This window comes from Vicugna pacos, chromosome 1 (genome assembly GCF_048564905.1).
Source record: "Vicugna pacos chromosome 1, VicPac4, whole genome shotgun sequence".
Lineage (NCBI taxonomy): Eukaryota > Metazoa > Chordata > Mammalia > Artiodactyla > Camelidae > Vicugna > Vicugna pacos.
This window is the reverse complement of record NC_132987.1, coordinates 17,860,267-17,872,706: the sequence shown is the minus strand read 5'-3', so window position 1 is coordinate 17,872,706 and position 12,440 is coordinate 17,860,267. Positions and strand designations below refer to the sequence as shown.

General features: G+C 52.6%; 1 protein-coding gene across 2 annotated transcripts in view; it reads right to left on the bottom strand.

Moving 5' to 3' along the window:
• ESYT3 (extended synaptotagmin 3) overlaps positions 1–12,181 on the bottom strand; it is a 48,044-nt gene extending 35,863 nt beyond the window's left edge. For both annotated transcript variants that reach the window (XM_006216062.4, XM_031678230.2), the window contains exon 1: positions 11,627–12,181. In XM_006216062.4, the coding sequence (XP_006216124.4) occupies positions 11,627–11,953 (327 nt within the window). In that variant the 5' untranslated portion in view covers positions 11,954–12,181. The remainder of the gene's footprint in view (positions 1–11,626) is intronic.
• Positions 12,182–12,440: the final 259 nt, after the last annotated feature.

The following is a 12,440-nucleotide window of genomic DNA, read 5'->3' as shown; positions in this document are numbered from 1 at the left end:
CATTTCTTTATCGTCTGAACAATCTGTAAGATGGCAATTCATTAGGAATATGCTGATAATTCCTTTGTGGCCTGCTACATGATTAATTTCTATGACTGTTCCATGTGTGATCAGGTTATTAATCATTTCCTTTTAATAGTCTTTATCCTTGCTTACTCTTTGCCTACATGATTTTCCATTTTCAGAGAGGAACATATGAAAAATTGCAAGCCTAAAGGCTGATTTACCCGTTTCTCCATGCAGTTCTGTCAGTTGTTGGTTTGTTTCAAGTTCATGTTACGCAGTATGTATATGACCACGATTATTATACCTTCTTAATTATGGCTCCTTTTATGAGCATGTAACATTTTTGTCTTTAAGATATATGAGTTACATTCTATTTTGCCTAATAGGAAAATTGCTACTATAGCTTTCTTCTGTTTCAAGGTTGCCTAGTTGTATCAGTTTCCATCCTATTTTCAGCCTTTTTGAGTTTGTTGTTTCATTGAATACTCACCTTAATCCCTTACTAGCCCACTTCACAGATAAGGAAACTAAGGCTAGGAGGTGACTTAAGAGTCATCAGCTGTGGAGTGCTCAAGCTGTACCCCAGATCCAGGTCTGTCTGTACTTTTCCACTCCATTACCCTCACTTTTCCTAAGAAAACATTACATACCACTGTTTTCCTCTCTTACAGAAAGTCTAATTTAGCAGAGGACTGCCTTCATGGGACCAGAGCCGTCATCGGTAAGACAGGCTTTCTAGCTCACAAAGGGCATTCCATAGACACTTTCATCTGATCCTCCTCATGCTGTATAAAGTGAACAGTAAAGATGCAATTATCCCCATTTTACATCTGCAGAGAGGCTCAGAGACTAGTACTTCCCAAGACCAACCAGGTGACCAGAACTCAGATTTTCTCACCTGAGCTTAGCCTTCAGATCTTTTTCTCACCCACATCCCCTCCCCCTCCTCCACCTAAAATGCCAGCATTTGAAGTCCACTTTTTAGTGTTTTTCTACCCTATTCCTTGTGCATTTAAAATTCCACCTTTGTTAACCTCAGTTTTTCCAACCACGAGATGGGTACAGTACTACCAACTTCACAGAGTTCCTGAGAAAACTAAAGGAAACAATGCATGTAAAGTCCTCAGTACTCTTCCTGGCTCAGAGTAAATGCTGAAGAAATTGTGACTGCTGATGCAAGTTGTATGGCCCTCAGAGGTGCAGACACTGACACCTCTGACCTCAGATAACTGCCAAGGACAAGATCATGTGGGCTGTGTGTCCAGTTCTGTCTCACCCAAAGCCCAGCAAATTCTCTACTGGCTTGCCTGGTGCTGCAAGTCAGCACTTTGGGAGACCACGAAGAAGGCAGAACAGAAAACAAGGAGGCGATAACATGGCAAAAGTGGTTGAGACCCCAAGGGGAAAGGACCACAGTCGAGTGTTATTTCCCTGGCCTCCGCTGATTGGCTGAGAGATCTGCGCCCACGATAAAGCCACACAGATAGCCTGGGCCCAATGCCTGCAAGGCCTGGTGGGAAACTCTGTCCAATGGGACCGCTCAACACTGAGGCGGGGCAAAGGGGCCCAACCAGAGCCTCTGAGCATCTTTCCCTTGCTAGGGAAACCAAGCGAAGGCAGAAAAAGACAACACGTGGCTCACTCTCAGACCGAGTCCTAAAGTTTATTTTGTTCTAATTCCAACGAGGCTGGGAGTATCCGAGAGTCCCTGGGACCAGTTCGGAGGAGTCACACCCACACCAGCTGGCAATGCAAAGGGCTAGATTCTGAGTCTGAACACTTCAAACTTTTCTGTATAAAAACACCACCTGGAGAGCTGGTGAAAATGTGGATTCTTGGTCAGGGCCCTCTGAGATTTGATTCAGGAGGATGGAGGTAGGGCCAGGAAACCTGCATCTTTAACAAGCTCTGCAGGTTGTTCTGATCATGGTGGAGAAGGGTGTGGAAACATGAGCTCCCAGGGCCCTGCCAGGCTGGAGGACTAGCTCTGGCCCTGGGGTTCCTAACCAGGGCTTCCGAGTCACAGCCTGTCTCCGGACGTTACCCGTGGGAGAACACCACTTTGTCATCAGATTCTTACCAGCCTATCGACCTCAGTTCTTCTACAAAGGGAATATTTTGCACAATAATGAGCAAGGGGAAGCAAGAGCTAATGGGTGAAAACACCTACACTATCACTGCCTACTTACATTATATATTACATACATTACATTATATTCTGCCTGGCGTGGGCACTGCCCTTACTTCTAACAGGTGAGCCACTCCCACCCCATCGCTGCTTTCAGTGCAGAAGTGCAGTGGGGGAGGGGCAAGGTCTGGTCCTGACTCCCTTCCTGCAGTCTCAGGTTTCCCCTGGTTGACAGAAATGGAGCAGCTCATTCCTGTGCTGCCCAGATCGACAACTGAGAAAGAGAAGGGACATAAATCTACTTCTAAACAGAGACAAACTCAGAGCCTTTGAAGGTCTGTTTCCACAGAAACACGAACACTGTCCTGATGACATATTACAGGTATGAGTATCTCCCCAAAGCAGGCTTGGAAAATTCGAAAGTTGCCCAGGACCATGATCCAGCCACCAGGATCTCGGATGCCTGCTATTCCGCCTGCAGGAGCCCGGAGGGAAGTTTCCACAGATGGGGCCTCAGCCCCTACCCAAGGCCTCCCTAAGCTAACAGGGTCCTGCTGCTATTAGTGTACTCGGGCCAGAGCCTTCCAGGCAAAGTGGGCTGTTAATCTCATGACAGCATTCTTAGACATTGTCAAGGGAGTGGCGGTGACGACAGCTTAGAAGAGAAAGACTATGAATCAAACCAAGTCTAAGTCAGAACTGCAGGCGAGCAGAGGCCACCCGAATGGCCCTCACTGATGCTGCATCTTCAGGTGGTCACGTGCTTCATTTCTTAAACTCTGTAGGAGAAATGATTCCATAGCAGTGGGGAAATGGAGCCAGAGTGATGCTGCATCCCATTGGGACCCTCAGATGGACTGGGTTGGGGTGAGAGGCCTGGACAGGAGCTCCTGGCCACCAGACCCTCTCAGGAGGGAGAAGGACTGGAGGACTTCACTTATAGAGCGTGTCTGACACTAAGTGCACCCTGCTTGCTCCCCCTCACAGGTGTCCCTGTGACAGTAGCTCCTACTGAGGGAGGAGCCATATACAGACTCAGAGAGAGAGAGACACACACAGAGACAGACAGAGATAGGTGGACACACAGACACAGACACACAGAACTATACAGACACAGCCACAGAACCACATGTACACACTCAGACCCAGGTACACACCCTCTCTGCTGGAGAGAAAAATAAGCCTCACAGCTCTGCTCCGGGGAGCATCCTTATACACACACTCCTGCTGACTCAACTGATGCTGCCAACCCCTCCCCTCCGCCAAGGAGAGAGGAGGCCCACTCCTAGGCATCCTGCTGGGAGGCGGATGTACTGCACCAGGAGGCCACCTGGGCTCCTGTCCTCCTGGGACAGGCCCTGCTCTGCGGGGGGCTCTGCGGGGGCCTCCGCGGTGGAAAACGGTCCCTCATCTCACTCACTTTTCTCCTGACGAAGCATGGACTTTTGCCCCCTTTTTTCCTCTGTTCTTGGCAGGTAAACGTTTCACCATGAAAACTGCCACTCTTCTGCTTAAAATCACCCTGCGAAAAGCGCTTTAAGGGAAATAACTGCTTTGCTGTCTTGAAATTCTGTCTAGCGCTGTTCTAGAACCCACAGGCTCTTAACAACACACCCAGCCTGCGAACTGTCCCGAGTCAGCTGGACCCAGCAGGACGACAGAGCAGATGAAACCCCAAAGGCAGTCATCGGTGACAAGAACCCTGGTGCCAGGAGCCTGTCACCCTTTGCTGAGGAATAAGGGCTCTGAGCAGAGAGGGACTCCCTGAGCTGTCCACGGAGTCAAAGTTTCAAGGAGACCTGAGTGTAAATGCTAAGTTGCCGGAGAGTTTAATGGTCCAGCTGGGTTTGGTGATGCCTGGAGGGAAAAAAACTCATCACACTAGTAGAAGGTTAGTCGTCATCATCATCATCATTATCCTCATGGCCACAGTGTGGTGGGGATGAGGATCTTTAAGGTCATAAAGTTTTGACATATCAGTTTAATGTGTCGGAATCTATGTAAGGAAATTGAGACACACGGACTAAGATGTACATGGCAGACGTTCGCTGAGGCATTCGTGCCAGAGATTTTTATTGAGAGCCACTATGGACTGGGCACTGAGTGAGGAGCTGAGTGTACAGAGAGGAACAGGAAACATATCTCACCTTAAAAGAACATTCGATCTAGAGGAAAAGTCAGACATAGAAATAGGCAGGTGCAAATCAGCCTGGGAAGTGGAGTATTAGAGACTTGCTCCGGTCCTGTGAGGGCCTCAAACAAGGGTCCCAGGTTGGGGGCCTGAGCTTGGACTAGAAAGAGGAGCCAAGGAAGGCAGACTGGCAGATCAGAAGGAGAAATTCCAGACAGATACAGAAATGCCACCCAACTCGGCCAGCCGCAGGGACAGGGCAAACTCAGATACCACCCTACTAGCTGACGTTAGAGAAATGGTTAAGCAACTTATGGTCTCTTCACACTAAGGATATCATGATCCTTAAAATGTTTTTGAAGAATGTTTATAAGATAATTGTTTTTATAACCAGAAAAAAAAAGATTTTTTTAAACCAGTTTGTAACCAGTTACTTTAAAATGCAAACACAGCATGGGCAAAAGAATGGAGTGGGTGAATATGGGGTCTTGAAACATCCCAAGTCCTGGAGGAATTCCCTGGCTTCTCACTTGAGGACCAGTGACCCCGGGCACACTTCTTCTCAGGCAGAAGCCACACCCCTACAGGGATGGGGTGTGCAGGAGCTGAGCTCTGACTCCCAGGGTGGCCTGAAGGACTCAAGTCTCATCCCCTTGGCTTGAAATGACAGGGTATGTAAACAGAATGGGGCTCTGTCTCTTTAATAGTTCCCATGGGGGCAGAAAAGATCTTAACTCTCTTTCTGTCTTCACTATTTGCAGTAGAGGAGGAGGAGGAGGGAAAGCACTTTCCTCCAGCACATGGGAACACTCTGGGGCTATGAGCTCTAGGTTTCCTGAGATTTAAAAATCCCCAGGACTCTGTCAGGAGAAGTAACTCTGAGAGCGCCGAATCCTAACCACTAGACCACCAGGGAGGGTCAGGAGAAGTAACTCTGGAGGGGCGGGTGGAGAGGGCTGGAGAAAGGGATGGTGAGGCCCCCGTCCTTGCTCCACTATGTAGCTGGGTCGTGGCCTTCACGTGTTATCAGGGGGCAGCTCACACCTCCCAGTGGCTCCCCTAAAGTCTCTGGGGACATTCCCACAGAGGGGCCATCTCTGCCTGCTGTCAAGGCACTGGGCCAGGAGGCCAATGGAAGCTGGAGAAAGTTCACACTTTTCTGTCCACTGGAGAGGGGGCCACAGCAGAGAAGGATGGAGCTGTCCCACCCTTGGTCCTGATTCTTACCCCACTATGTGACCTCCCACTGATGCAGGTCCTCAGCTTGGAGAAAAGGTTGCTGGGGACACCCCTATCCCAGAAAGATTCAGCCTCCTGTAAATTAAGCACCTAGCAGTCCCGTATGAGTCTGAGTATCATTAAATACTGTCCAGAATCTGCTCACCCCAGGGTGAGCTCTAGTGAGCAAACGTGAGGAAAACTTCGGGCCCAGAGTGCCCACCCCTTCCCACAGCCAGCAACACTAAAAAGCCTCTTTCTCCATCGAAGGAGGCTACCTGGGCCACTTCCTGCCTGGGTTGGATCCCCTCCCCTGTGCTTTCCCAGGCTTTGGGCTCCACCTTGCAGGACTGATCCTGCTATATCAGAAAAGGGTGATCTCACGGGTCTGAATCCCCATCCCAGGGGTTCCTTGTGCCACTCGTGTCACGGGCCAGTCTGCAACACTGTGCCTGACACACTGCCAGCCCTCAATAGATGTTTGCCGACTGAGTAAAGGAATGAACACACTGATGCCAAAGGTCCCAGTGCCAGGTCCACACTATGTCCCTCTTATTGCCCAATCCTGGCCCAGGACATGAGAAGTCCATGAAGCATCACTAAGACATGGGGCAGAGACCCAAGGGGCGTGACTAAAACCTGCCATGCCTCTTTCTTCCTGAGGACAGGCCTGACTCCAAGCCATATGAATGACCTCACGGAGCTTCAGGGGCCTTGCAGGGAAGAAGTGCCCCAGCTCTAGGTGGCCCCCAACCAGTCCTGATGTTTAAAATCAGGTTCCACAGCATCGGCTCCAAGAATTGAGCTTTGGGATCTAATTTGCATGTGCCCAGCCTAGCTCAGAGCTGGCACTGCATTTACTCCCCTAATTAACAAAAGTATCAGTGCAGGACAGTCAAACCATGAGAACCCGGGCCCTGGAAGATTGCCGCTCCACCCACAGAAGGAATGTCGAACTCTCAGTGCCAGGAAAGCAAAACACTCAGCCCTGGTTGTTGGCTGAATGGCTGGCATGGAGGATTGGAAGGAACTATCCCAGGGGACCAGCACCCCAGCGATGCTGCTATGAGCCTTGGACCGCTCGTTGCTTTGGGCAAATGGTTTACCTTTCCCTGGTGCTCATTCAGCCAGCTCCCCCAGGGCGCACCCAGTTAGGAGATGGGGAGGCAAGAAAGATTGGGGAACAGGGTTCTGAGGGCATGTGGCACCAGAGAAAAGCCAAGTTGGGGCTGACTGATCATGGCACACCTCTACAGCTGAAAAGGCTCTAGAGCGTCTCCTAGGACCTTATCATTGTTGGGGGAGTCAGAGAATAAGAGCAGACAGAGGTCCCCCAGTGAATGACCCTCAAATTTCCAGTCCATACCTGCCACCACACCACACTGGCCCACTCCCCACCCCAGCAGATACACAGGGGTTAACTGTCTCTAGCAAAGCTGCCAACTGATGGCTCTCAGTTGGCAGGAGAGTGAGCATGGCCAGACCTAAGCACAGGCAGACCAAACGCAAAGTTTCTCTGCCCATCCCCTGGCCCTCATCCCCCAAACACATCTCACCTGGCCCGGAGGCAGGTGAGGCTCTCACCAAACTTCCCTCCTCACACCAGCCCACTCGTGGCAGGGGCACACCAAATATCTGATAAACAAACCAATCATCCAACTCGCTGGACAACCAGCAAACCACGGAGCAGCGAAGGGCCGGTCGCCCTCGGATCCAGGAGGCAGCCTGCAGAGCTTTAGCCAGGGGCCTGGGCCTTGGAGGGTATGGGGCCGTGAAGCAGCAAAGGTTACGCCAGGAAGGGTCTTGAGCAGCCTAGAGCATGAAGACCGGCTCTGAAGACCAGATGGGAAGTGTTTCTGGAGGACCAGAGCTGGAAGTCCATGACCAGAACCCCACAAAGAACAGGGGCCAGCCGTGCTCTGCCCCCTGCAGCTATCCAGCTCCAGAGCCACGTTTGCTGCTGGGCCACTTGGTAAAGTTTCATATTAGAAAGAGGGACAGTTAGGAGGCCTGAGACATTGAGGAGGATTCAGTGACAGCCCCCCCAACCCCGAGCACCCACACATGCCTGCTCTGAACAAAGCAGCTTTTCACTCAACTCACCACAACTGCGTGTGGAAACTGAGCCTTAGAGGAAGGCCCCTAGGTGCGCAGTGGGGCTGGGATGTCACCAGCTCGTAGGATTGAGGAGTCCAGTTTTGTCATTGTGCTGTCCACAGCCCCCAGCCCCGGCAAGGTGGGCTGACAGAAAAGGCTCTTAATTCCTTGAAAAAATATATCTAAAAACCGAGTTCAAGGAACATTCTCATGTGAATGGCGGGCAGCAGCTGCTCCCCTGTTCAGGGGCTGAGCAGCAGGGGCCCCTGCCTTCTCTCCATGTGGCCAGGCCACGTCCATAACACAAGGGACTCCCCAGTTTCTTCACTTGTAACCCCTTTAAAGCAGAAGAATCCATTCCTTGAGCTGTCTCTTAGGTGGAAGGGAACCCGAGGAGGAGCAGGTCTGTCTGAAGTTAGACCAGAAACAACCTCCTTTTACAGGTTTTCACAGGTGGGGACAATGAGACCCAGAGAGGGGAAGTGATTTCAATCACCTGGAAGCAGCAGCTTGGAGCAATGTGCTGAGAACGATTCTAAGGGGCAGGAAAGAATGGCTCCTTTGAGAACTGACCTCCATGGCCTGGCAGTAGGGAGCGATGGCCTCTCTGCTCCCGCTCAGCCTGGCCTTGGCTTCTGTTCCCTCCCAGGGATTTGATGCAAATTAGAGCAAGATGCGTGCACACAGATGGATAAGCGGTGGTGGGGGGTGTGGTTGGGATCCACCCCCACCCACTGGGCGCTGGGGGACGACTTGCATGCTGCGAGGCCCTCAAGACCTTTTCTTCAACCCCCAACTACTGGTTTGCCACCTGTTAATTTGTAAAAATATATCTTGATACCAAAGGAGGTCATAAGCCATCAACCCCCTTCCATGCAAGAAAACCAGTTTTCAAAACAGGGAAGAAGGCATGACAAAAGGTCGTAAGATAAAGGCACCTGTGCCCAAAAATTGTGGGCCAGGGTCACTCTGTCCCCACCATACAGGAGCCATATCTCTCTCTGTCTTCATAAACAGTACGTGTCCTCAAGAGAAAAGGAGAGAATGGGAGTAGGATATTCAACCAAGCAGGTTCCAGATTTTCCACATCATCCCCAGGCTTGGAAACCATCACAAGGTGGGTCAGAAAGCCCACATTTACGTTTATTTGCGTGCTCTTCACAGGTGTCCCCACAATCAACCTCCCCACACCTGCTTCTCATTCTGGGCACTCAGCTCCCCAAGTGAGAAAGCACCCTGGAAGACCTGATCCCTCCCTCACCCTACTCTGCAGGCTGCCAGGCACCCAGACTCCCACTCCGCATAGCTCCCACCTGCTCCTCTTGATCCCCACTGCAATCATCTTGGCTCAAGTCAATTTTGCACCTGGCGTCTTTTCTCTAGCTTTACTCCCTCCTCCATGCTGCTCTTTACAGGGCCTTTCCAAAGCCTTCCACAGGCTACTTTCAGCCTTCAGAATCAGCCCCAACCTCCATTAAACCTGCCTCAGTTTGGCCCCTGTCCCTCCGCCAGGCCAAACCACATTGTACTCCCTCAGATACCGACCATACCACGCCTCCATGCTGTGCTCGCAACCCTCCTTCCTTCTGCTTGGAATGCCCTCTGCATCACCCTGGGCTCAATCTAAAAGGTTACCCAGGCCCTGGCCTAGCATATTGGCCAGCCAAGCCAGCCAGGAGAGTCTGGAGAACACAGGCTAAGGGCAGGCCCTTTCCAGAACCCTGCCAAGGACAGGAGAGGCTGTGGTCTGATATGTGGTCTGACATGTGGTCTGACAATCTGATATGGAAATCAGGTAGGGTGTCCTTCATTCTAGGTCTTTTACCTCAGACTGGACCCTGCTCAGACTCCTGTCTCCAGCTTCCCTGAGACCTCAATGGCGAATACCTGGTATGCATCTGCCTCCTGTCCCAGACTGCCTTCCCGGTAGGGAAGACACCATCACCTTCTTCTGTGTGTCCCTGCACCCAGCAGCGTCAGGCCTGGGGTATGGCTTATGGGCTGAAAACCAGGAGGTACTGTCTTGTGTTCTGTCTCACCCATCAGGCTGAGCTTCCTGTTGGCCGGGACCATATGGTCCTGGGGTCCCCTCCCCCAAGAGGAGCAAGAACAGTTTCTATGGTGGCAGGGGGTTGAGGGTGTCAAGGCCCCTACAGAATCTGATTCTTAGCCCAATTTCAGAAACGTTGCCTTTGCATACAGCTAAGTGTCTAGAGGCCTCCCTAACACAGGAAGGGGCAGAAGGGGAGGGTGGTCACTTGCTGACGCCTCACCATACCATGGACTGCCATGGAGATCACAACAGAGGTTTGACAGGCAGCCTGGGCTCCCTCAACAATGAGCAGACTGTGGACAGGTCCAGGCCTGCTCTCTGGGTCCACACTTTTTAAGATCGAAAGCCTCCAAAGAACCATCAGGATAACCAAGGTCTGGGGGAGACGGGCCCCAAACACTGTCTCCATGACTGCCCCTGTGCTTTTTTATCACATACTCTTAGCAGTAAAAGTCTTTGGCCCCTTCAGCCTCAATATACATAAACCTATTTGCAAAGTTTTATTGTCAATCCATACATTAGTAACTGTTATGGGCTGACTTGTGTCTCCCAAAATTCATATATTGAAGTCCTAAACCCTAGTACACTGGAATGTGACAAGTTGGAAACAGGGTCTTTATAAAGGTGATTAAGTTAAAATGAGAACATTAGGGCAGGCCCCAGTCTAATAGGACTGGTGACCTTATAAGAAGAGGAAATTTAGACACAGATATGTACAGAGGGAAGATCATGTGAAGATACCAGGGAAGAGAGCCAAATACAAGCCAGGAAGAGGCCTCAGAAGAAACTTAGTCTGCCAATACCTTGATCTTGATAAATTTCTGTTGGTTAAGCCACCCAGTCCATGTACTTTATGGCAACCCTAGAAAACTAATGCAATAAGGCTTGATTTCTTTTTTAACATAAAATAAATATAAACAGGTCTGCCTAATACCTTCTCAACCCACTTCAAATGCTACTGTCACGGGCAGGTATGAGGAACCTATAGCCTGGCTGGATTTTAGACTACAGGCCTCAAGCCAGAGGAAATGAAGGGTCTGGTGGCCTCCGGACATCTCCCTCTGTGTGCCTGAAAGTATCTGGAAGAAACCAGACACAACCAATGCCAGCTCATCATCCAGAGAAAGAGGTCTGCCACAGTCCAAGTCTTGGAGAGAATGTCCCTCTTCCCAGTGTTTCCCAAACTCACCTGATCGTAAGACTCACAGAGGTCCCTTAGTCCCACCTGGGGGTTGTGAGGTGGGGCCTAGAATTTGTTTTTGTTAAGTGGGCCGGGTAATTCTTAGGACCAGACGCATCTGAGAAACCACAGTCCAGACCATTCCACACCAGGAGACGGTTTTGTAGCTGTAGAGTGTGAGAGTGTGAGAGTGTGTGTATGTGTGTGTCTGGGCGTGCCTGAATATCTCTAACAGGCGAGGGAGAGTGAGAAGCCTGTTACAGCGGGGCCTCTCTCCTGCCCCCTCACAGCCCCATCCCCGCACTCCCATCTCTAGTCCGGCCCCCTTCGTCTATTGGGGCCTCCGCTGAAGGCAACTAGTCTGCAGTTTCTGTCACTGCTGTATTGGTCAGTGTTGCACCCTGCGTTTTTTCTTTGAATCAACAGATTCAACAAGGCGGAAGAAATGTCTTCTGCTTCCCTCACGAGTAACTTTGCAGAGTCCCAGACGCCCTTGTTTTTCTCCTGGGTGTGGCCCGCCCGTGACTTTATTCCCAGGTCCTAGGCCCTCAGTGAAACCCAGGATCCCACTCCCAACACAGCCGGACCAGAGGAGGGGATCAGGCTGAGGGGCGCGGCGGCGAGGGGGCGGCAAGGCCACCGCCCTCAGGGTCTGTGAGCCGTGCGCCGCGGGGGTCCAGGTGTGCGGGTCCCCAGGCTCCTCTCCTCCCTCGGGTCCGCGCGCCCCAGCTCCCCGGCTGACCGCAGGTTCCCTCCGAACCTCTAAAGGTATCCGCCCCACCTCCGACCCCCGTCCCGCTCGGCCCGGCTCACCCAGGCGGGCAGGTGCTGGCCCCGCAGCTCGCGGCTGATGAACTGGCGTTCGTTGTCTAGGAATTCAAAGGCGGCCGCCAGGCGCCCAAGCTTCCCGCGGCGGTTCCTGCGCCACCACATCCACAGAAGGGCGCCGAGCAGCAGCCAGGTGACGCTGAGCCCGAGGTAGCCGGCTAGGTAGACCGGCGCCAGGTAGAACAGGACGCGCGCCACGAAGGTGTAGAGCTCAGGCAGCAGCTGGCTGGGCAGCCTCTGCTCCCTGCCCGGCGGGCCCTGGGTCCCCCGGGCGCCGGGGGCACCGGGGGCGCAGGGCTCCGGCGCTGGCATCTCGTTGTCTCTGTCTACTTCACCTGAGCTGAGGTCCGCGCGCCGCGAGAGCTTCACCTGAGCTGAGGTCCTCGCGCCGCGACGCCTGGACACATCTGTACTCCAAGCGCAAGGACCGGGCCGCCGCGCCGCACGGGCCCTGTCGAACTCGCCCGAGCAGTTTCGGCGCGAGGCGCTCTGGGTTCTGCGCGGCTCATCCGAGCGCGGCGTCTGGGAGTGCGCCGAGCCGCCGCCGCGCTCCTCCCCCATCCCGGGCTGCGGCTCTGGGTGTCTCCGCCCTCGGGGGCGGGCCCAGGCGGGAGGGGGCGGGGCCAGGCTGCCCAGCTGGCCCCAGCCCGGCTCTATAAAGAAACCTGGCGCCGAGGGCACATGAAGACCTGAACGTCCGGCGCAGGCGTCCCTAGAGGTTGCAGTTGCAACACCCGAGTAGAACCCGGGTGGACCCGGCGCTGCTCTAGGCAGTTTATGACTCACCAAGGCATGTGGG